This window comes from Ceratotherium simum, chromosome 1, assembly GCF_057802395.1.
Source record: "Ceratotherium simum simum isolate JZ-2026a chromosome 1, ASM5780239v1, whole genome shotgun sequence".
Classification (NCBI taxonomy): Eukaryota; Metazoa; Chordata; class Mammalia; order Perissodactyla; family Rhinocerotidae; genus Ceratotherium; species Ceratotherium simum.
This window is the reverse complement of record NC_141900.1, coordinates 70,963,152-70,987,815: the sequence shown is the minus strand read 5'-3', so window position 1 is coordinate 70,987,815 and position 24,664 is coordinate 70,963,152. Positions and strand designations below refer to the sequence as shown.

The 24,664-nt window shown below is 41.5% G+C and overlaps 1 protein-coding gene and 1 long non-coding RNA gene across 5 annotated transcripts in view; one reads left to right on the top strand and one right to left on the bottom strand.

Moving 5' to 3' along the window:
* DOCK4 (dedicator of cytokinesis 4) overlaps positions 1–24,664 on the top strand; it is a 447,327-nt gene that overhangs the window by 420,045 nt on the left and 2,618 nt on the right. Inside the window, exons 41-52 of one of the 4 annotated variants that reach the window (XM_087429682.1) lie at positions 97–183; positions 7,705–7,881; positions 8,621–8,704; positions 9,170–9,301; positions 11,761–11,880; positions 12,232–12,353; positions 12,680–12,800; positions 14,020–14,101; positions 14,273–14,382; positions 16,098–16,170; positions 17,941–18,054; positions 20,796–20,857. In XM_087429682.1, the coding sequence (XP_087285808.1) occupies positions 97–183; positions 7,705–7,881; positions 8,621–8,704; positions 9,170–9,301; positions 11,761–11,880; positions 12,232–12,353; positions 12,680–12,800; positions 14,020–14,101; positions 14,273–14,382; positions 16,098–16,170; positions 17,941–18,054; positions 20,796–20,857 (1,284 nt within the window). The other 3 variants (XM_087429686.1, XM_087429692.1, XM_087429696.1) reach the window with 3 other exon arrangements.
* The window catches only part of LOC147918237 (uncharacterized), a 47,755-nt gene continuing 39,257 nt past the window's right edge, over positions 16,167–24,664 (bottom strand). Inside the window, exons 2-3 of the long non-coding RNA XR_015551944.1 lie at positions 20,025–20,216; positions 16,167–16,461 (exon numbers count right to left, since the gene is read on the bottom strand). This is a non-coding gene — a long non-coding RNA (uncharacterized LOC147918237). The remainder of the gene's footprint in view (positions 16,462–20,024; positions 20,217–24,664) is intronic.

Below are 24,664 nucleotides of genomic sequence, written 5' to 3'. Positions count from 1 at the left end.
AATAAGGGAAACTTGATAAAATGGAATGGCAAACATGAGTCATAGCTCAGTAATAGAAGGGCAACTTGGGGACTGAATTTGTTTTGTATTTCTTAGAGTCTCTGGGTGGAGAGAACGTCATTATACTTGGTGCAGAGTTTACCTGGAATTTCCCGCTGGTTTGAAGTAGAGAAGCGTGAAGTGGTAAGGATCTGAACTTATTCTCAAGTTCTTTCTCATCACAGCCGCTCACCTGGAGTCATGCCATTTATTGCTTCTGCTTTTGACTCAAAGTCCCTGGAAGGACCCTAGTAAGTTAGTGAACGTTTAGGATATTGACCACTAGACCAAGGCTTGAAGGGGAACATTACTGTTGTAGTTCAGCCAGCCAGAGGGATTCCTCAAAAATAACTACGACTGCAGCATGTCAACAGCTCAGCCTCTCGAGTTAGAAGAACTGGATTCCAGCTCTCCTAATTACTATAGCTCTGTGACCTTCAATGCTTACTGTGTGCCAGGCCACTGCAAGAAGGTTATCTACATTATCTTATTTAATCACCGTATCAAAGCCATGAGGTATGTATTCTTATCCCTATTTTCACTAGTTTTGGCAAGAGGTTAAAAGCCTTTGCCAGTGGTCCCCATAGCAAGATGCTGAAAAAGGATAGACTCAAACCAAGATTTTTCTGACTCCGAAGCCAGTTATGTTCATCTCTTCTAGCCTTAGTTTCCTTATAGGCAACGTGAGGCTACTGGAGAGCCCAGCATGGACTCGGACACACAGTAAGTCCGTGCTGTTACAGTTTGTGGCAGAAGGGATGCTGATGCGTTGGTCTCACTGAGCAGTCCTGGATGAACAGCAGCTCGAGACCAATGGGTGTCGTTACAGAACCTGGAAACCACAGCACCCAAGAATCCTTTGGGTTGTAAAACACGCTCCCAGCTCCAGTCTCCGGTTGTGGCAAACAGGGAGAGCAGTTGCTGAAGGCAGCCACATCCAAGGCGAGATCCCACCCCGCTCCCTGTGCTGCTCTTCAGGCTGGCAGCCGCAGCCCTGCAATCTTGCAGCCTCCCTTCTCCCTCTTTGGGTACATCCATTATGGCTGAGGCCAGCCCTTTGATCGCCACAGTTCTCTAGCTGATAGAAAATGTGCCAATTGTGAAAATATAATTTAACCCCTTCCTTATTTAGGTAGCAAGCCCACTCTGTCAATGAATCAGTAAAAGCAGCTCCTGTCCAAATTGTCTTCCAAGAATGGCCTGTTCCACCTGAAACTTCTCTAAGCATTGAAACTTCTCAGCTTGTCATGTTCAATTAAGCTAAGGATTTATGGCATTTTCATTTTGCTGTGCCAAAAAATTCATATAGCTCCCTAAACAAATTAAACTCAGTTCATCAGATTGCCTCGGTGCAGTTGTATTGCTGTAGGGTCTGAGTCAAAGGTCCCCAAAGCTGGATGCTTACATGGTGTACCCTGGTGCCTTCCGTGGAAGAGGAGAGGCTGCTAACCAGCGCTCAGAAAGTCATGTTGTTATGCTTCCTACTGAATGTCACGGGCCCAACCTGCAGAAATGTTCTTAGTCATCCAGGCTGCATTAATGATTCAGAGGGCCTTTTCAGCTCCTTAGTACCCAGAGCATTAAATTCTGTGAAGTCTCACCAATGGTCCTAACCTTTGAAATATTACTCGAGCAGGAGCACACACACAGACACACAGACACAATGCTAATAAAAAGTAGCATGCTGATAATGATTGAAGGAGCATTACTAAACACAACCTTTCAAGCCTCAGCTGCCTACTTTATTAGAATAGGCAATCTTATATTCTGTCAAACAGAACAAATCAAACTGGGTACTTTGTTCCCTGAACACAGCCCACTCCTAACAACCTTGTGTCTTTCTCTTGTTCCCACTGCCTGAAACGTCCCCACCTTCTATTAAAGTTGCTGGTTTACTGCCTTAATTCCTAGTGTATAAGCTCCTCAAGATCAGGGATACTTAGTAGGTAGTTAGTAAATGTGTGCCTAACTGAATTGAAATTCCTTATGTACAATGCCAAAATCTAAAAGATACTGAAAACCAAAAGATGTGTTTCTAAGTTTGAAAACTCACTTGGTAATAAACCTAACCTGACCTGAGGTAAGACCTATGTGATCTTTATCTCACTTAGTATGAAGAATATGCATATGTTTTACTGTGGAAATAGTAGTGCATTTGATTAAAGGGAACTGCTTGAGGATTACGTAATATGCTATGTGTGCCCTATATTACCTTTCTAGAGTCTGAAAAATTCTGAATTATGAAACATCTGTTACCAAAGGTTTCAAATGAAATTGTGGGTCTTTATTCTCTAAATTGTAGCCCCAGAATATATTATCCCATTCTTTCAAAGATAACAATGGCTTTGAACTGCCGTTTCCTCCGTAATTTTTATTTATTGTTTTCAAAACACAAAAAATCTATTTTTTATGACTAAAAAGTAAGCTTTTAAAAATGTTACATAAGATAAAAAACTGTCAAATAGAATGTATAAATAATGATATTTTAAACTCCAACTAAAGGTAATGAGAATATTATTACACCTCATATCATCTCCATCAGAAAATCATGTGGCTCTAGTTTCAAAATTATCCAGAATCCACCAGTCCTCACCCCCACACCTCCGGTAGCACCATCTAGTGCCTGATTTCTGCAGTTGTCTCTGAGAGGTCACCTGCTTCTACCCTTACCCCTGCAGGAACTTCTGTACCCAGCAGCCAGTGCCCTTTATAAACTTGTAATATCATACAAAAGTAGAGAAAATATGTAACAAACCCGATTTACTCATTATTGTTCTTCAACAACTATCAAAAAGGCCAATTTTGTTGCATCTGCACCTCTACTCAATCTTTTTCACACTAAATTATTTTGAAGTAAATCTCAGACATCGTGTCATTTCGTCTATAAATATTTCAGTATGTATATTTAAAAAAAACCCAGCATATCATACATTATTCTATCTAAAAAAATTAACGGTAATTCCTTGATCATAAAATATCTAGTCAGTGTTCATTCACACTTTACCAAGAGCCTATTTTAGGAGTTTTTGTTTGTTTTTTGTCTTTTGTTGTTTGAATCCAGATCTAAATAAGGGACATATATTGCAATGGGTTCAAATGTCTCCTAACTCTCTTTTGGTCTATAGGTTCCCCCTAAATCATTCTTTATTTCCTTTTTTTTTTTTTTTTTTTGTGCTGAGGAAGATTCGCCCTGAGCTAACAGCCACTGCCAGTCTTCCTCTTTTTGTATGTGAGACACCACCACAGCATGGCCACTGACAGCTGAGTGGTATAGGTCCATGCCCGGGAGCCGAACCTGGACTGCTGAAGCCGAGCACACCAAACTTAACCACTAGGCCACTGGGGCTGGCACCTACTTGTAATTTTTTTGTTGAAGAGACCGGGTTGTTTATCCTGGATTGTTTCCTTAAGTCTGGATTTTGCATATTGCACACCAGTGAGGTCATTTGACACGTCTCTTTGTTCCTATATTTTTTGTAAATTGGCTGTTAGAGCTAGAGGCTCGATAAGATATTGTTAACTTTTTTTTAATTTTTATTTTGTTGTTTTGCAAGACTATTTCTTAGGCGGTGTTATATGCTCTGGTTGTCTCTTTTTTTTTGATATTGGCAGCTGCTGATGATCATTGCCCCAATCCATTAATCTATTAGGGGTTACAAAATGGTGATACTTTATCATTCCTTTATTTATTCATTGGAATACCTCTATAAAGAGAAACATACTTACATCCACTATTTGATTACCCTGAGGTATAGGAAAGGAAGGCTGATGCTCTATTCCTTCCCTTTATTGACCAGTTTTCAAAATAATAATTTGGTTCCCTAACACCCTACAAAGATGACCAGAGAGGTTTTTGTTTGGTTGGTTTTGTTTTTAGTATCATTAGTAACTCATGGATTTAAATATATTTGTTTTGTTTCAATCCATTACTCTTATTAATTTTCAGATTGTTCCATTTTCCCATTGGGAGCCTCTTCAAATTGACTTATTAGTCTTTTTGACAGTATCCAAGGAGTCTTTGTTGCTGAGCTAACACACAGGACCAATTGTCAAATCAGATGTAGAAATCTGCAGTCTTCCCCAGCATCAAGCTTTACTAACAACCTCGAGGGATCAAGAGGCTCAGTTGAAGCAGAGAGACAGGGGAGACCCCAAGCCTGTCCCCCAGGTCCTTCTTTTCCACATCAATGATAATCATGTGGAATAACGGATGGAGGCTCCAAGTGACGTTCACAGGGTTCCTCATACAGAGGGCACATTTAAATTATGAAACATTCCATTTTATACTCTAAAGAGTTATGAAGCTTCTCTGAGACATTCTTTAGGGAATCATGCTTCAGGGATCCTGGGTTTATTTATTATATGCAATCCTTTAGCTGGAGACTTCCTGTTAACGGCATTCCATAGATAACATTTCTTCTTTATTTTATTTTATTATTATTGTTTTTAATTTTATTTATTTATTTTTTTCCCCCAAAGCCCCAGTAGATAGTTGTAGGTCATAGTTGCACATCCTTCTAGTTGCTGTATGTGGGACGCGGCCTCAGCATGGCCGGAGAAGCGGTGCGTCGGTGCGCGCCCGGGATCGAACCCGGGCCGCCAGCAGCGGAGCGCGTGCACTTAACCGCTAAGCCACAGGGCCGGCCCAACATTTCTTCTTTCTAGCAATTAGTGTCAGTCTGTTTACTTGAAGGTTCAATTGACAGGGAGATAAGACCAGGTCACCTGCCTCCTTTTCTGTTCCCCAAGGACATTCCCCAGTAAAGAGAGAGAATGGATCCCAGGCCAGCTGCTTTAATGCCTTCCTCCCCGCTGCCTTCCTTGCTTATTGGTAGGGCAGGGTATCCCAGCGTGCTTGTACATCTTCCTCAGACCTGAAAGCAACCATTTCTCCAATGACTCCTGATTCTTTTTAGTGATAAACAGTATTTAAAGGTCACAGTCTGGGGGCCCAAGGAAAATAATTCTTTGACGAATATTTTTTATACACATTTTTCTTTGCACACTTTTTTGACCATCTTCTTAGAATAACTTCCCTAGAAGTGAATTGATCTATCAAGGGTCCACAATTGAACCTCTGATTCATGGATCTCCGACAGCATGTATCAATTTATGCTGTGTCTGAGGGGATATCTGTTCTTAGAAATACCCATTTTCCCAACATCCTCTCCAACACTGAGTATTGTATATTATTTTAATCTTTCCAAATAATAGAGCAAACATAATCACACTAGGGTTGTTTTTTGGTTTTTTTTTTTTTGGCATTTGTTGATGGTGTGTTTTCATGTATTTATTTACTCTTTCTATTTCTTTTGTGAATGCATCAATCATATCTTTTGTCTGGTTTTCTTCAGTATTTGAGAAATATTAATACTTCCTCTGTAATATATGTTGGAAATATCTTCCCAAGTTGTTGTTTGTCTTTTGCCTGTGTTTATTGCATTTTGTTTTGTCTGCTTTTTAAATTTTCACATTAATAGCATTTGAATCTATAAAGATGAGCATGAATTTCTTTTTTTTTTTAATTGTGGTCAAAAACACATAAAGTTACCGTCTTAACCATTTTTAAGGGTACAGTACAGTAATGTTAACTATATGCACATGGTTGTGTAACAGATCATTTTCGTCTTGCAAAATTGAAACGCTATACCCATGGAACAACAATTCCTCTTTTCCCCCTCCCCCCAGCCCTGGCAACCACCAGTCTGCTTTCTGTTTCTAAGATGTTTTGTTTACTTTTTAATGTTCAGTTAATCAGAGCTCTCAGACTTTTCATTTATTATTTAGCTTTTGTGAAAACAAAAGTTTAATGTCACAAATAATTAGAAAGTAAATACCTGCTTACCACTACTCAGGTAAAGAAACACAGAACTTTGCCAGAAGCAGCCTAAAGGCCTTCCATTCACCCTTTCCCAATTACAACCCCCTCCCTTATCCTGACGTTTATAGTATCCATTCCGTTGCTTAGTTTATCATCCGTATATGCTTCTCTAAACCAGTCCATTTAGTTTTGCCTAGTTCTGAACTTTATGTAACAGTGTCATACTGTATATATTCTATTGTGACTTGCTTCTGTCACTCAGTATTACTTGTAATATTAGTCCATATTATTACATGTGACTGAAGTTTGTTTCATTGTTGTATACTATTCCGTTGCATGAACATGCCAGAATATGGTTATGCATTCTATTATTGATGGACATATGGATTTTGGAGATGATTATGAACATTTTTGTACATGTTTCCTGGTACACATGTATACACATCTCCGACCTCATTTTTCCTCAGATATAGGCCTAGGGATAGAATTGCTAGATCTTAAAGTATTATAAATGTCTTCAACTTTAGTAAATAATGCCAAACTGTTTTCCATAGTGATTGAACCAATTTGAACTTCTAATAGCAGGAATCGAGAGATTCTATTGCTCACATTCTCACCCTCATTTGCTATTGCCATATTTATTTTTGCCACTCTGGTGAGTGCTTAATAGTATGTTATTGTAGTATTGTTTTTTACTTCTTTGATTACAAATGAGGTTCAACACCTTTTCATGTGTTTACTGGCCATTTGGGTTTCTTCCTTTGTAAAGTGGCCAAGTCTTTTGCCCAATTTTTATTGGGTTGTTTGCCTTTTTTTATTGGTTTATAAGAGTTCTTTATATGTTCTGAACATAGACTCTTTGGTGGTTTTATATGTTACAAATATCTTCTACTTTCTGGCTTATCTTTCTGTCTCTTTATAGTGTCTTTTGGTGAAGGTACATTCTTAATTTTGACATAATCAAGATATTCTAATATTTTTCAGTGTTGGCTTAAGATGATCTAAGTGACCTTTAAAAACTCTTAATTTGTTTCCTTAACTGAAAGAACCAATATTTAAATGTGCTTGTGGTAAGCTTGAATTACTGCACAGCTGAGAGCTTGGCAGACCTTCTCTTCGAAGAGAATGTCAATGACAGTAACAGTCACAAAGCTATACATCTGAAGAGCACTTTCATCATTTTCACAATTAGGTCCCCTATACAACCCAGAATTTTTAAGTCATTATGATTCTGTTTGGCTCTCCTTCAACAAATAGATCCTGCGGCATATATGATTATCTTATTTTCTATAACTCCCAACTGTGTGCCATCCTGTGCCACCTTATGGTGCTGTTATATATACATATGGGGTCCATATGGGCATATGTCCCATCTTCCCAACTGGGCTGAAAGCTCCTTGACATCGGAAGATCTGTAAATGCATCTTTGTATCCGTGGTGCTTTACATTAAGTAAGCATCTAAAAAGGTGATAATAATATGCATGGCCCCTGAATATTTAGCCCTTCAAAAGAAAAGAAAAACAAGTTTTAAAAGACATGAGATGCTTGAATTTTTCTTTTAAGGATTAAATTGATTGTTGCAGTGCTAATGTATAATTGATGATTGCTGATTATCTAAACCACATTTCAACCAATGAGTATCATCACCTTCCCTTTCCAGACCTTATTAATGAACAGATAATTTGTCTTCCACATCCTTGTCTGTTCTATGGGATGGCCCCTAGTAGAGATATTGATGGCAGCCAAAGGGGAGCACAGATAATTCAGAACGTGGACAATGTACTTTGTCTTTCTTCTTGAATGTCACAAAATCCAATATATATTTATGCTCATTGCTTCTCAGGTAGAAATGAGTCCTCTGGAAAATGCGATCGAAGTGTTGGAAAATAAAAATCAGCAGCTGAAGACTCTGATTAGTCAGTGTCAGACAAGACAGATGCAGAATATTAATCCCCTGACCATGTGCCTGAATGGAGTTATAGATGCTGCGGTTAACGGTGGAGTTTCCAGGTATCAAGAGGTGAGGATTAGGTACTGTTGTTTGAAAGTTTTCAGATGTGATTTCTTAGGGTCTCTGAAATCTGTTTTCAACATATATACTCACATCATATTTTATGTTAATATAAACATGTTAGCATGCTAACATAGGGCTACAACTGACACAGTTCTTTTTGTTAAATAGAGCAAACATACAGTCATTTGCGATGCCTACTTACTCCATTGCACAATGTGATTTTTTTGAGGATAAAAGTGTGTGTGTGTTCTGGGATGCATAAAAGCTTAAGGGTATCAGGATTATTTAATAAATGACTACCTAAAATCATTTCTCTGAGCAAAGAGGTTCATGGGCATAGAGAAGTCTGATCTTGTTTAGAAGATACTTTAAGTGGACTTTTCATCTGCCCTCTTAGTTTTCAACAGAAAGGCACGATAGCTTGGAAGGCGAGGCCACCATCTTGGTCACACTGAATCTTAAGGGATTTTTAGGATATAATGCCGTAAAGCTTATTGATTTGGATTTGCTATTTGTTTGTTTCTCCAACAATACTTATTATACAATCTCTGATCTCCCTTTAACAATCCATTCTTTATATTCCCGTCTGTCCAGCTGCCCACACTAGGAATCACTCTATCTGCCCCCTAAATATTGTTTATAGTGGTGTCATGTCTTTAAAGATACCAGGTCATTAAAAACAACTGTGTATTTCACTTCCTTTGTGACTCTCCTGAAGTAAACTGACTATCCCTTCTCTTACTAGGCATTCTTTGTCAAAGAATATATCCTAAGTCACCCTGAAGATGGAGAGAAAATTGCACGGTTAAGAGAGCTGATGCTTGAGCAGGTAAGGCGGATAGAAGCCAATCACCTTGTCTCTCTGCTGCCCAGATATGTGCTTGCTTACCCAGAGACCCAGCTACATGGTTTTCTACATTGGTGGTGGAAGTGAAGCTGGCAGTCAAGGGTTATAGATTCACCTGTAATGTACCCCAACTTTCTAATTTCCACTTTTTGTTCCCACTTGGATGCAAAAATAAATTTAACAATGAGTAGACTATGGCAGCCCCTTATAAAAAACAACCTCACGTAGTCTCTTGGAATGTTCTTTGAATGTTCTCTCCCTAAAGACTTGCTATAGGCTTAATGCCGACTTTCACTCAAAATTTTGGGCTCAAATAAGTTCAGGCCAACTCAAAAAAAATGAATAGATAAACGAATGAGTGAGTGAATGAATGAATGAGATTCTTACTTAAATGTTGTAATAAGGAAATGGATAATCAATACACTTTGCTTTAAAACTTTAAAACAGTATCGTGTTTTACAGACTAAGCCTATAGATGATATGATATGGACAAAACTAGATACAATCTCATCATTTTCTGCTCCAAAGAAGCATAGTTCATTTTTGTTTATTTGGTTCCATCGAGTACGAAGAACTGGAGTGAGTAATCTGTTGCCTGCTGTGTCCCTGTTGATAGCTCTTGGCCTGAACATGCTTTGAAAACCTCTGAGGTAGAGAACATTGTGGGTGGAAGCCTGGGTTAAATAGGAAATAGAGACATTTTATACCCATGAAAAATGGAATATGTGTGATAAAATGTGACAAAAGCATGTCTTCCCACTTGATAATACCAAATTTAATAAACACATAAAGCTTGCCCTTTTGGATTAGAAAATGATGAGGTTGTATCTGATTTTAGTTTGTATTTTATGCTCTGTAGGCTCAGTCCACAGAACTTATTACTGGGGGGAGAACAGTGGCCATGGACAAGGGCCGTGGCTGCAAAAGGGTCAGTTGTACAGCTTCTGGAAAAGAGAAAGGAGTTACTTGAAGTTGACCTGCAAGGAAACAGAAAATAAGTTAAGTTCTCAGTGTGGCCCTGGGGGTGATGTAGCTACTAGAAGTGAGCTGTTTAGGTTATCTAGTTCTTGGGATTATGGAATGACTTTAGCCTTTGTTGACTTTTTAAAATCTGTTTTTAACCCAAGCACAGTCCCCCGTTAAGTGGTTCGCCTCACCTCAGGACTCTTACCTGCTGCATTCAGTCTGACTCAATTCTTTCCCCAGAATTAAAATTAAAAAGGCCAAGAAACCTCTCAAGAAAAATAAAACCAGGGACCCTTTGTTTCCTCTATAGCCGGCCTGTGTTCATGGGTCCTGGTGGAAAGAGCCATGGCCTAGGAAACACTGGATCTCTATCACAGGATGAGTGGTGCGAGTGACCACCACGCGACCCTGGGCGAGTCACATTGTTTTTGTGGGCCCGTAGTAGTAGGGAGTTGGGCTAGCAAGGGTGCCATCCGTCTCTGAACTTCTTGAGGTGGTTATCTACAAGATACTTATCTAGTAGACATGGAGATGTACAAGTCAAAAAGGACTTGTTGCCCCAGCTGCTGGGAGTGGTGGCCCTTGACAGACACCTTTGGCTCTCAAGTCCTTCAGGGATTAACTCAGCTACAAAGAGTCCAAGGTCACTACCTTCCTGCATGGCCCACATTCAATGACTGAGGAGGAGATATAAAGCCTGGCCATTTGGGCCCAACACAGCACAACTCTGACAGACCATTAAAGGTCCAGAGCTCCACTGGTGTCGGCAGAGGCTGAAAGGAGTGCCATGCAGCTCAATTTTTTTTGTCAAATCCTGCTTCTGCCCCTTCCTTGAACAGGCAGTGATCCCAAGGGTATTCCCCCATAAACCTCCTAATCTCCATGCCAGAGTCTACTTCTGGGAGAACCCAACCTACAACATTATTTGGACAAAAGGGAGGTCGCCAAACAGCGAGTGTTTAAAACAGAGAAGACGGGAGGCTCCTACACTTAGGTTCAACTCCTCAGTCCCTTCCACTCCTTCATCAGAGATCTGATGTTCCCTTTATGCCTCAGACATACGCTGCACTCAAACTATTCCTTTCAAAGCTGCCCTTGATGTTTATTTCAAGATATTTTTATCTTTATGCAAATGTGCTGGCTGGCAGCGGGTGGGAGTTGCCACAGTCCTGTCCCTTAGGGAAGATGCTGGATGCTCTAACCCCACACTGGGGTCAGTCTTGCTTGACCGGAGCGTTGAGTCTTGAATCTTCACAAGCTGCAAAGATAAAAGACGTGGTGGTGGTGTGTGATTCGCTTTCCTCCCAGCCTATGAAATTTGTTCTTGTGACCACTTTAGCATAGGGCATTTGTAAAATGTGAAAGACAGCTGCTAGTCAAATCAAAGGAATTAAGCACTACTGAGAGTTGAAGAAAGGAAACGTGAATGTTTATGTTCATCTCTTTTTGGGTCCTCACAGCAGGAAACCTTTTTTTTAAAGTAGGAGCTGCTCCATGTTGCATTATAATAAGTGAACAAGAATAATATTTTTTAACAAGAACAAGAAGCATAGCAACTATTATAGAATTCCTGTTCATTTTTTACTTCCTCCCTGACAGATTTTGAAAATCTGGGGGAGGAGGAGATGGGCACAGAAGAAACCTGATGGAAGAGAGAAGAGTAACGTGGGAAAGGGGGTGCCATCCAGAGCAGAGATCCCTCGGGGAACAGCTCCTGCCCCCATTCCCTGCCCCATCCTGGGAAGTGCAGGAGGGGGCCAAAGGGCCACATAACTGCTTAAGAGGGTTGTTACTACAGATCTAAAATACGTGGGAGAGAAACTTGGGGTAGTGGGAAAATCAAGTCTTTGGAATCAGAGAGACCTAAATGCAAATCCCCATTTGTCTTTTACTACATGCAGGATTTGCTGATCCTCAGCGTCCTCACCTGTAAATTAAGGGTTGTTCATATCTTGTCAGATTGAGAGGATTAGCAATAATGCATGCAAAAATACATGTACAGTGCCTGACCCCTGGCAGGCACCTTGGGAGTTACTCATTAATGTGAATTTTTTCCTTATGTTATTATCAAGGCACAGATTTTGGAATTTGGTCTGGCGGTGCATGAGAAGTTTGTACCTCAAGATATGAGGCCCCTTCACAAAAAGCTGGTCGACCAGTTCTTTGTGATGAAGTCAAGCTTAGGGATACAGGTACGTACACAGAGTGTCCATGGGGGGGCAGTCTGACCACTGCCATTTGCTTTTTGTTAAAGGGATAATGAAGTATCCAATAGTGACATCTTTTGGTGTTTCTACCAAACTGCACCATTTTCCTAGGGAGCCCTCAAATATTAAAATTGCATTATCTTCCATTTGCCATGCTCACCTTTTATGAAAACAAAAAAGTAAGTGACAGAAAGCTTAATACTGAAACTTACCTTAATAGCCCTATGTGAAGATTTCATGACAATTAGAATGCATATCTAATATACTAAAATATCTCACAAGTTATTTTGCCCATATAATTACTCTTCTAAAATACTTTCTTTACTACACCTTTAGGAGTTCTCTGCTTGTATACAAGCCAGTCCAGTCCATTTTCCTAATGGAAGCCCTCGCGTGTGTAGGAACTCAGCGCCTGCTTCTATGAGCCCAGATGGTACCAGGGTAATTCCTAGACGCAGGTAAGTCGTATTCTGAATTATCTTACACTTTGGCATCCCCACAAGATGATCTGGAATGATTCTCTCATTCTTTACGGCACAATTTGTCAAACACGCTATTTCTTAATGAAATAATTAACCCGCGAGGCAGCTGCAAACATCTGCCACTGGTAAAACAGCAACAGCATGAAAAATAAATAAATTCAAACATTTGATTATATTGAGGCAAACAGGAGACAACAAAATGGGATGTGTATTTTTTTTCCTTGGGTTTTATACCACGCCAGCATGTGATAAAGTGCAATTCAGAGACTGAGTTAACGACCATTTTTTTTTCCCCGAAACAGCCCATTAAGTTACCCAGCTGTCAACCGATATTCTTCCTCCTCACTGTCCTCACAAGCTTCTGCTGAAGTAAGCAATATTACAGGGCAATCAGAAAGCTCTGATGAAGTCTTTAACATGCAGGTACTTGATTAGCTTTTTGTCTGGTCGTGTTTATTCCTTTTCTGTCTCAGTCAAGAGAGTGTCTGTTCAGTCTGCTGTGCTAGGAACAGAACCTACGAGCAAGAACTTAAGGACAAAACTTTAAACGCTCTCATTGCTATTTTGGTCTCCAAAGTCTACAAAGATGTTTCTCTCAAAACTGTCCCATCCACTTTAAGAATACATGAGTGAGCACTGGAAAAGCCCGGGCAAGCTGTGCAGGGATTAGCTCTGAGACCTACCTCAGATGTGGTTCTTCAGTCCAGGACTCCTGGAGCAGGTCACCACATCCTAGCTGCCCCTTAACATTTCTAACTGGCTTTTTTTCCTTAAGAATACATGGTTTAGGGGCCGGCCCGGTGGCGTAGTGATTAAGTTCTCGTGCTCTGCTTCAGCGGCCCAGGGTTCGCAGGTTCGGATCCCAGGCGTGGACCTTCACACCGCTCATCAAGCCGTGCTGTGGCGGCGTCCCACATAAAATAGAGGAAGACTGGCACAGATGTTAGCTCAGGGCTAATCTTCCTCAGCAAAAGAAAAAAAAAGAAGAATACATGGTTTAGGGGTCCATTATAAAATCTCTCTACTTATGTACATGTTGGGAAATTTCCATAATAAAAAGTTTTTTATAAAAGTAAAGCAGATAGTTTTTGGGGATTTTAGAGTCAGTGTAACTCTTGCAACAAAAAATTTTAGACACTACCAATATGGCGTTTATAATAATTTGGTAAGACTAAGCTGAAGTTTTCCTCACCACTATCTCTGGGAAAGGGGCATAAGACATATTGCCAAATTTGTTCTTTGAACACATTTTTGGAGAAAATGAGAAGGTGCATTCTCTGCCTTTTAGAAGCACTCGCCTGTTTACGTGCCCTCAGCTGGGAGTCCTTCTGCTTGGATGTTAGTCAGGGCTGCTCCGCTAACTGGTCCCAAGTCACAGTATGTAGCTGAAACTAACGTGAACGCGTTCCTTTGGCAGGTCCAAATCTTGGATTCTTGATTAATTCAAACAGGCCTCCTTATCACTCTGAATTAGTGAGATCTTTCCGTATTTCTAAATGGCCTTTTTCTTTCTTTTTGTGTGTGTGTTTATTTATTTATTGCTAATTTGAAAAAAAAAAAAGTCAATGATTTTGTTTCAAATGCGTCAGTGTTGTCTGGAGCCTCTGAGTCGTGTGTGATAACAGCTCCCATGTATTTCCAGCCAAGTCCATCTACCTCAAGCTTGAGTTCTACTCACTCAGCCTCGCCTAATGTGACAAGTTCTGCTCCATCAAGTGCCAGAGGTCAGTGCCAAGGTGTGGGGTAGACTGAGGATGCTCAGAGAACCTTCCAGCCCTCAGGAGCTGTGGCTTCCGTTTCCTAAACTGTTGCTGCTTCCACAACACTCAAGCCCTCTCCTCCAGACAGGTCCAGCACGACCTCACTGACCATCCTCTCTTTCCTTCTCTTCCCAGCTTCTCCCTTGTTGTCTGACAAACACAAACATTCCAGAGAAAACTCTTGCCTGTCCCCAAGAGAGAGACCATGCAGTGCCATCTATCCAACACCTGTGGAAACCTCTCAGGTAGTCCTTGGGGGACGGAGATACTAGAAAACAAGGAAAAGTCTGGAATTGCTTACATCTCTCTGCAGAAACAGACTGTAGCTGCCAGAGGCCCCCAGCAGGGCTGTGGGAGACAACAAGTCCAGCCGGGTGAAGAGTGACTTCTGTTCTGTGCCTGTTAGGAATTCCTTTGAGCTTATTTCTGATGGAGATACAGGAGTTGTTGCCTGGGCAGTAAAGCTGAGAGGGAAGGGGGAAATGATTTTACCCTCCGTGATCTGACTCTGCATTTCATGCTGCTACTTAAACATTACGAAGGGTAATTGGGTGAATGAGTCGGGGTGTGTGTCTGTACATGTAGCAGAAATTTGGAGGAACTTCTTACATGAGCAGAAGACCCTTGAGGAGAAGCATGGTCTGCCCAGCAGTCTTCCTTTTGGCCTCTGCCTAGTTTGAGAGAGCTGCAATTGATTCCTTTCTGAGGTACCCAAGGGTGCAGGGGCAATTTCTGTTTGCCTTGGCCATTCTTCTTTAATGCATGGAGGACAAGCCGTTGAGTCCTCGGGCGTTCCCTGTGCTCCTCAGGAGTAAGGGAACATGGCCCTCACCTGCTGCCTGGTTTTGGTTTTCAAGTGATCCCTGTTAGTCCGAGTGAGGGCAAGGCCAAGGGCTTGGCCCTCTGAGCACTTCAGGGGCTTTGAAGAGTGGCTTCAAAGTTGAAGATTCATGTGTATCCCTGAGTTTTACCAACTATTTGGGAATAACTTAGGAGCGGAGAACAATAGTTATTTATACTCCAGCTAATTTCTCTGTTTTTCTACACCATCCTGGCAGAAGTCTGTAGCTGCATCTGGAAGTGGATGAGAGCGAGTGGGATTTGGCTTGATTGGTGTGTCTTTGCTGATTGTGTGATCTTCTGGAAAGTCCCAGGATACCTCATCTGCACAACACTGATGTCTCGCAGAAATTATACCTGAGTGCGTTTGGCGGAACCAGCTAACCAGTTGTATTTCCCTTTGCCACTTGATGTTGCAGGGGAATTTCACAGTTTGTTCCATCCGCTCTAGGAGAGCATGTTGCCAGCATAGGGGACTCTGAAAACCTTCCTCGATTAGCCTTCCGAGTGTTCCACTTTTGGTAAAATTTGAAGCAGTGTGTATATTGCCAAAACTTCAATAATACACATTGCTATGGCGCATCTACATTTAAGGACTCATGCTTTTTCTTTTAGTATATTAGGTAGAACCATGTAAAATTGGCATTTTTGTGTTAAAAATTGTAGAATATTGACCATTTCATATGTTTTAACACATATGTTTTAACATAATCTGGATTGAAAATGTGAAGTCCATTTCACTATTTTTTGAGCTAATGTTTCTCCTTTAATTCTTACTTGCCTTTCATATTGCCAGTCTAGTCTTTGTATTTATAAAGAACACAGAGCTTAAGTGCTAGTTACTACTTATTTTTTCCCTACATTTTATTGCAAAAACTTATTTACCATTTTTATTTAAAATCTAATACAAACTTTAATTTAAATACTTTGTTCTCTTTCTCAAAACCCAAGGCTCTTCTCCCTTTTCCCTTATTGAATTTTTTGTTCCTGGGTTCATCATACACCATGTAAAAATTTATTTTGAAAAAGAAGTTTCAGTAATGAGATAATCATCTCATTTTCTAGAAGGTCTCCATGTCAGCATATTGCATCATAAAAATCGACTCTTGTACCTTTCCAGAGGCTGCTGTTTAATCACATTGGAGATGGGGCCTTGCCACGGAGTGACCCAAATCTTTCTGCGCCTGAGAAAGGTGGGTATAAAGCCAGCCCTTTCATCAGTCCTGGAATGTGTCAGGGTTGTTTGTCCTCATTTTCCTCAATCTTCCATGTGTCTGTGTGGAAGGCAGATCTCCAGATCTTTAATGATCAGGACAAATTTGCTCTTTAGGGGATTAATGAAAGACAGACAGTCATTCAGGATGCATTGTTTAAAAACTGTTTTCTTGTAGGATTTAATAGCAGAATCTGAACAAGTTAGGAACTCCTCTGTTCAATGGCTTTGGGTGTCATTCAGTGAGTCACCGAGGCAATTCCTGGGCTTCCTGAAACAAATTTGCCAATTAGGCTACTTGTTCAGCACCATGAAAATAGCACCTTCCCAGATTGATTCCCTGGTCCCACCCTTCGTCTCCCTTACAAAGCTCATTCTGCCAGCTCATCTGTTGTTTGTGGTGACTCAGACACTATTTAAGAATTGCAATCCAGTGCATAATGGAGTGTGCCCTGCTGCAAGGTCACACAAAAAATGAGAAACAAACATGTGCAGAACAGTTAATAGCCAATTAGCATCAGTCTGTGCAACACAGCAGAGGATGCAGAGCAGACTAAATGTGACTTCCTCAGCTGGGGGTGAGGGGGCTTGCAGCAAGTCACCCATTTGCCTCTCTCAGGGTCAAGCCTCAAAACTCAGAGCTGTCCCACAAGCCAATGAATCAAGAGTCACTAATGAAATGTCCCCGTAAAGTGCACTTTAATTGCCCTCATTTAGAACAGACTGTATTGTCATTTGAGTACACCAATAAATTAACATTAAAACTTTCCTTGGGAGATTGAGATTAGCAAGACCCAAGCCAAAATTATTTTAAAACACAAACTCTGCTTTAATGTTAAAGTCAAATATTGATTTTTGTCAGGAGAACTTAGGAATGGGGTATTTTTCTCACCCCTTCTACCAAAGAAAACCACAAAGCACATTTAAAAGGAACAGCGAAAAAGTATAGAGTGGTAATTCCATCCCATTCAGTGAACACCGTAATTTAAAGAATGTTGAAATCCTAGGCACGTCCATCAGGTGGCAGTGTCTGTACAGGGAGCAAGCTACGGGCCATCCCTAAGACTTGCTCTTATAAACATCACTGCATAGCGGCTATTTATAACCTTGTGTGTCTTGCCCTTGTTCCTGACAGGGTTGTTCCATGTGTCTGCATCTTACTGAAGCGTGGAACAGGCAAATTACAAAAAGGAATAATACTGTCAGTATTCCGCATTTTTGGGGGGGACATACTTCAGTATAACCAAATGATTCCAGGAACAAGGGTCCTTTTCTCAAAGAGCTGGTCAACAGGGTGGCGTGGCGTGGCTATTCCTTCCCAATAATTCTGCCAAACAGTTGAACTATTAGCATGTCATTGCCTGCCCCCTTTTTGGGTGTCTCTTGTCCAGAAATTTCCACTAAAAACCAAGTTTTAAAATAATGACTATATCTTCCACCTGTTATCCAGCATCTAGAGACATTTGTAATTCTCAGCAAGTTTCTACACTCTAGTGTGGAGATTTGTAGTTCTGTTTGACTGCTTGAGAGAAATAAAGAGACGTGCTGTCACCCAATTCAATGCCAACAATAACTGTGAGGTAGGCAATTAAATAAAAGTTTAGTATTTAGGCGGTTTCCTGGCTTTTTTTTTTTTTAAATCCAGTTATTATTTTTTTCTATTCTGGATAATTCTGACTTTCTTCTAAAATCTCAAGCATTGGAAGGGCAAAGTAGACGATGTGTTTTTAGCTGTGTTATTCCCTTCCAGCTGTGAATCCCACCCCTAGCAGCTGGAGCCTGGACAGTGGGAAAGAAGCCAAGAACATGTCGGATAGTGGGAAACTTATCTCTCCCCCTGTCCCTCCAAGACCCACACAGACTGGTGGGTATTTGAAGCATTTGAACAATCACTTTTATAAGATAACTTTTACTGACTACTTCAATTTGTCGTGAATTCCTCAGAGAAAGGTAGGCATTTGGTGTGTGAGGTAAAAACCTTAGTAACTGCGTAATTCATCTACAATGTTCTCCTTTCCTGAACTTCTGTTACACTAAGTCAAGCAGTGCTCCATTGCTAATAAACCCCACAGACAGATTTTGTAGAATGTTCTCCTCCAAGGCACCATCCTCAAAATTTGGAGAGGTATCCTAACTTTGCTAAGCCGCTAGCATTTTCTCTGTGCTTTGCTTTAACTACCTCTTTCTTATGCTAACTCAGCCACTTTCTTCAATCTTATTTGGAGCTGATGCCAAGGTTTCAGGTTGCCCCTAAACAGGAATTGACTAACTGTAACTTTGATAGGCTTGTGGGGACCAACCGGCCTTGCATCCATAGCTATCTCTTGCTTAGAGAGGTCTATTTTCAAGACCCAGATTTCTCAAAGGGTTGATTCAGAGCACTGCATGCTCTAGGGTGGTGGGAGAAGCAAGTTCTTGGGCGTAATCTCAGACTGCTGAATCAGAATTTCAGTATTTCTGGGGTAAGACCTTAGAATCTGTATTTTACCAAACCTTTCTAGATTCTGACAGCCACTGAAAATTATTCTTAAGAAACTTCCTTTGTGAGTTTTATAGCCATAACAGGCCCCCCTTCCTCCTGAACAAGCCATTTGCTTGGTTACCTACATGTGGTGCAGTCTTTAAGAGAGGCCTATTCTACTCTACTGATTCCACCTATCCCGGTTATGGGGAGAGTCTTTTCACACTTACCTGTGTCTAGAGTAGCTTTCTAGCTTTACAAATACAACTGGCCTAAAGGCAAGAGAAAATATGACGCTCTTCATGGGTTTTTCTGGATTGATCATGTTTCATTTGCTGTGTTTTAGCATCTCTTCTTTCCGTTTTCTTTTTTACTAAGAAAAGAAAACTGATTTTCTCTCTTTTTAAAATAAACTATGTGCTACCTGGTTTATTCCATACTTGCCAAAGCTAAAAGTCACCAATAGGTTTTTGAAAGGCATGTGAAATCTTTAAACAGAACAGGAAATAACTTTAGGCCTAATTGATAATCTGCATTAGGATATCATTGTGACTGTGGAACATTAAGACTCATCAGCGAAGTAATTTGTATTTTATTCATGGTGTCCATATGTTCAGGCAATCTCCAATTTAAACCTGGTTGTGTCCCTAAAGTTAGGTTTGGTTTAGTTTGGTTCCTTAGGTCAATTCAAACTTGTAGACAAGGATACTGATAGAACTATTTTAGGTCTCTGTGGGAGAATGCCTTTCCAGGGAAACATCTCTGGGAACATGCAGTGGGTGCAGGAGCTGCTGTGGAGTTCACAGTGGTGGTGTCAGTGAATGCCTAAGTCAAGAGGAAGAGGATCCCAAGCAACAGTAAATCTCCATTTCAGCCACAGCAGAGGCAGAGATACAGATCCCAGTCAGGATCTGCTTCTCTATACATACATGATTTCCTTCCATAATCAACACCCACAATTGATGGGATAGGAGAACTAACACTGGTGTTGGAACATGACATGCACTGACAACATGCCCTAGTGTGCAAGAGGGAGACTGCACAACCCCACAGTGTGATGAGGGCCCACTCTCCGTCGTCCCTTAGGACCCAGAGCACGCAGGTGATCTCACCTCTCCCAAGTTAACTTGGCAGGGCTGCCTTCTCTTCTGCACTGATTGCTCTCATGCTCTGTCCTCATGTCATCATCTGTGGTCACTGTTGGGGGGATCTGTAACTGTCTGTCTTTCTTTCCTTCAGCCTTTCTGTAGTTTTCTAATGAGTCACACACCTCACTGTGACAGCTGGGAGAATGGCAGCTCATCACAGAGCAACAAACCCTGAACTCACTGAAACCTCTGTAGGTGGAATTGGGAAATCTGGCTTATGCTCACCGTGTTGATTGTGTCACAGCAGGCTTTTAGAGTGCGTCGTTATGCTTCAGAGAGCTGGATTTGATCCACAAGCAGACACACAAAGCAGTGCCATCACATATGCTGCATCCCAGGTGTAGGGCTTGAAAATCTAGTGGGAGAAACAGAGAGCTCTTCTTTGCCATGATGATGAAATCCGTGGAGTACCACTCCCTGGGGACAAAGGGAAGACCTGAGTACAGACATTAGGGGGAAAGATGGAAAACTTCTCACCTCTCAAATGGATGTGGCCAAGGGTTGTCTGTCTGTTTTGGGAATATTGGGGATGTGGAAGGGAGGCTGGTATAAATGTATTCCCGTGGACCTATTCTGAGCTGCCTAGGTGACCTTGATCTTCCTGTTGCTCAGGCCAAAGTCAGCTAGGCTGTTTTCTGAAGACTGCTCCCTGGCACCTCCCACCTAAAAGCACCTTTTGAAATAGATTAAGCAGTAGAGAAGCACCTGAACTTTGGGGAAATGGAAGGGGCATTGGACTAGTTTGGGGCCCTGTCACGATGGTTAAAGCATCCTGTATGCCCTGGTGACTTTTCACTGATTATCCCATGTCTTGGTGCTACCATCCTTTGAGAGAAATCTGTTTTGGACAGGCATCATTCAGTGTCTTCCCCACCCCCTTGCCTAGGAGGTCCTTATGCCCTGGATCATCTGTATGGGTTTATACACACAGAGGGCATCTGCAGATAGTAAACCATCTGGTTTTTCTTAATTGAAATGCTCTCTCTCTCTTTACAGCTTCACCAGCAAGACACACGACGCCAGTATCCCCCTCACCTGCCGGGCGATCTCCACTGAAGGTACAGGCCTTTCTTTAGACTGAGGCTAGAGAGTGGCCCCACGTTCCTTTTGTCCCTGAGACTCATTCCTGGTGCATCAATGAAGTGCTTTCATTTGCACAGACCAGGCAAAGAACACATGAAGAAGGGGTAGAGGAGGATGGGGAGGAAAGAACACTAGGCTTTCCCTTTGGGGAGCCTCCTCCATGAATGTAGCCATCTGTTCTCAGATTATTAGCCTCATTCTCCAAATGGTGGCAATGAGAATATACAGACCGGAGTGAGTGTATACACTGAATGAGGGAAGAAATATAGTCCCAGTGTATTTCCCGGGACATTTATAGCCTGGTCTTTTGGTTTAAGGGACATCAAAAAAATCACTTTAATTGAAAAACATCAGTGATCAAAATCTACTAAATATTCTCTTGTGCCTTTTTGCCTTTATCATCAGCCTCACCCATTTTGACAAAGCTGAACCCAACTTTCTCTCTTTGAATATTTTATACCAAGGCTTTTGTTTACATTAGAGATACATATTTGATAATGAAAAGCAAGGCAGTAAAATGAATTTAAAAAATTCTGGGGAACAAACTGGAAAGCTTTAAAGGTGAGACATTTGAATTGGTGTGTAGACATAGGCTAGTTAACATCTCTAAACATATAAACTCCCTCATGAAGGTAAAGAAAAATATTTAGTCTCTATCCAAATTGAATCAGACTAGCTGTGAGCGTTGTCAGTACATATAGAGGTTGGTGTTCAGAGCTGCTGCACCAGAGGCAAATACGAGGTTGAAGTGAGTGTTGAAAGAATGATTTTGTACCCGAGTGACTTAGGATTGACACGCTCCATGTCCTTTTGGTTGATGAGATATTTCTAGCTAATGTGAAAGAAAAAGACAAATTAGCTTCTACAAACACAAGAGGGGCAGGTCGTGATCTGATGCATCTGTGGTGCTAAGGGTAGTTGCTGATAGAAATTGAGAATCTGGAAAACAAAACCAAAAAAATGGAGAAATTTGCAAAGAAGTGTGATTTTGTTTGCATTGCCAACATTTCTGATGTAGAAATTTGCTGGTGAATGCAAATTACTTGCTAGTTTTGTTGTCATTCTACAATGCAGCTGTTAATCCTAAAGTACGTGTGACTGCACTTGCTCTGGAAGCCATAAACTGTCATCTTGATGTGATGGGAAGGAAGGCAACATGATGTTTCTGCATCTTTACATTTACTGTTACTCGCAAAGAGCTCCCACATGTTGCTATGGAATTAACATCTGCATTTTTCAACTTGATTTTGCAGAGTATTAATAAGATGATAAGAAGTCTTGGAGATTGGTTTTTATTTTTTTGCTGGGAAAGACTTGCCCTGAGCTAATAACTGTTGCCAATCTTCCTTTTTTTATTTTTCCTCCCCAAAGCCCCAGTACATAGTTGTATATTCTAGTTGTAAGTCCTAGTTCTTCTATGTGAGCTACTGCCACAGCACGGCTACTGACAGACAAGTGATGTGGTTCTGCACCCAGGAACTGAACCCACGTCACCAGAGCAGAGCGCACCAAACTTTAACCACTGGGCCATCGGGACTGGCTCTGGAGATTGATTCTTAAAAAGTAAAAAGAGGGGCCAGCCCCATGGCTTAGAGGTTAAGTGCACAAGCTCCGCTGCTGGCGGCCCGGGTTCGGATCCCGGGTGCGTGCCGACGCACTGCTTGTCCGGCCATGCTGAGGCCACGTCCCACATAGAGCAACTAGAAGGATGTGCAACTATGACATAGAACTATCTACTGGGGCTTTGGGGAAAAAAAAAGGAGGAGGATTGGCAATAGATGTTAGCTCAGAGCCGGTCTTCCTCAGCAAAAAGAGGAGGATTAGCATGGATGTTAGCTCAGGGCTGATCTTCCTCACAAAAAAAAAAAGTAAAAAGAACTGAAGGGATGAAAATGTTCAACTAGCTACCTAATAGTCCTTGTTAGCAGGTGGTGTATACGATCTCTCTGCAGACCTGCATATGTTCTTACTGTCCAGATGTGGCCTTGTAGCCTATAGCTTTACAAATGGAATTTGAAGAGAAAATGGATGGAACCTTGGTGTTTTAACTCCTGGGTTACATTAGAGGGCACACTGCTACCAAGTTACTGACTTTGCTATGATTAGAATGCAGTTTGCTGCCTTAACTGAGAGTTTTTTCAGCAATTAAATGATGGAGTTAACCCCGTGGAGAAGACTGAAGTTACCTGCCTGATTTTGAACTTGGGGTCTAATTTTTGACAAAAACAGCACTGAATTTAGATTTCTTAATTGGCCATGCTTAATTTTAGGCTCTTGCTAAATGAAGGGATTTGTATCTACCAGCATTAATTTGTTTAAAAAGAGATCAAGGTAAAGTTAGTGTAGGACAACATTTCTCAAAGTGTGTTCCACAGAACAGTAAAGTTTTTATAGGCCGTTATGTGATGAACGGAAAAATGGTCTATGGTCAAGTAAGTTTAGAAAACACTGGGCTGAACAAAGTCGCTTAGCTTTCTTTATTGTAAGACCTTAACATGTGAATATGCTTTGAATGCACTCAAAGTATGCAGCATTTCCCAGTGGAACCCTCTTTTCATAGAACATCTCTTAGGACTTGTCTTCCTTAGGACTCCAGTTGGGGGAGTAGCAAATTCAGATACCAACGAGCTAGATAGCTAACATAAATGAGTGAAGGAGGTTGGTAGAACACTATGTGGAGTGGCAGGGACTGCGGTAAACTGAGGGATTCACGCTCCAGCTAAAGGAAACAGCCCCTGCTCAGCTTCAAAAGATTAACTCCGTTAAGAGAAAGTGATCCATTTTTGCTAGAACTGCCAGTTCTTTATGAAATGCTAGAAATCTGGAGCTTTTTGGAAAATCTTCCTATTTAAACCTGACTTAGCAACTAAGTTTTTAAAAACACTGCAGGTGAAAGAGCTGGCATCTCAGGCGAGAGCCTGAGGGCTGCCAGTGTGCAGCACCAGCTCAGGAGTCGGAGCTAGGGCAGAGCGAGCCAGTGCAGGGCCTGCGGTGCCTCTCGCACCCTCTGAGCTCTCTGCTGGGAGTCCCGACTGCTCATCAAGCTGCCCTGCATCCTGTCATCCTGTCCTGCAGTTCTGAGCTCATGCCCCACTCAGCTAAGAAGGGGAAATGGCACCCTCAGAGCTTTTTTTTGCCTGTTCCCTAGCTTTCAAACTATGAGACTGATTATCTGCCTCTGAATTTGCTTTCTGATCACTTTTATCTTCTTTCTATCCTGAAAATAAGGAGAAGGAAAGTGGGCAGTGAGGTCAAGTGAATGGATGGTGGGCCTGGCAGATACTCACCTAATGTATATGTTCATTGTTGGGAATGCCAACACTCAAATTCGAGTCTGGGTGTTTGCATTGGTCCGACATGGCTGCCATAACAAAATACTGCAGACTGGGAGGCTTAAACAACAGAAATTTATTTTTTCATAGTTCTGGAGGCTAGATGTCCAAACCAAGGTGTTGCCAGGGTTGCTTTCTCCTGAGGCCTCTCTCCTTGGCTTATAGAAGGCCACCTTCTCCCTCTGTCTTCACGTGGTCTTTTTTCTGTGTGCATGCATCTTTGGTATCTCTGTGTCCAAATTTCCTCCTCTTATAAGGACACCAATCAGATCGGATTAGGGCCCACCCAAAAGGCCTCATTTTTATGTAACCACCTCTTTAAAGGCCTTGTCTCCCCATTCTGAGGTCCTCGGGGTTGGGGCTTCAATGTATGAATGGGGGGGGCAGTTCAGCACATCACAGTGTTCACGACTCGGCTGTCTCCCCCCACTCCCCCTCTCCTTTTCCACT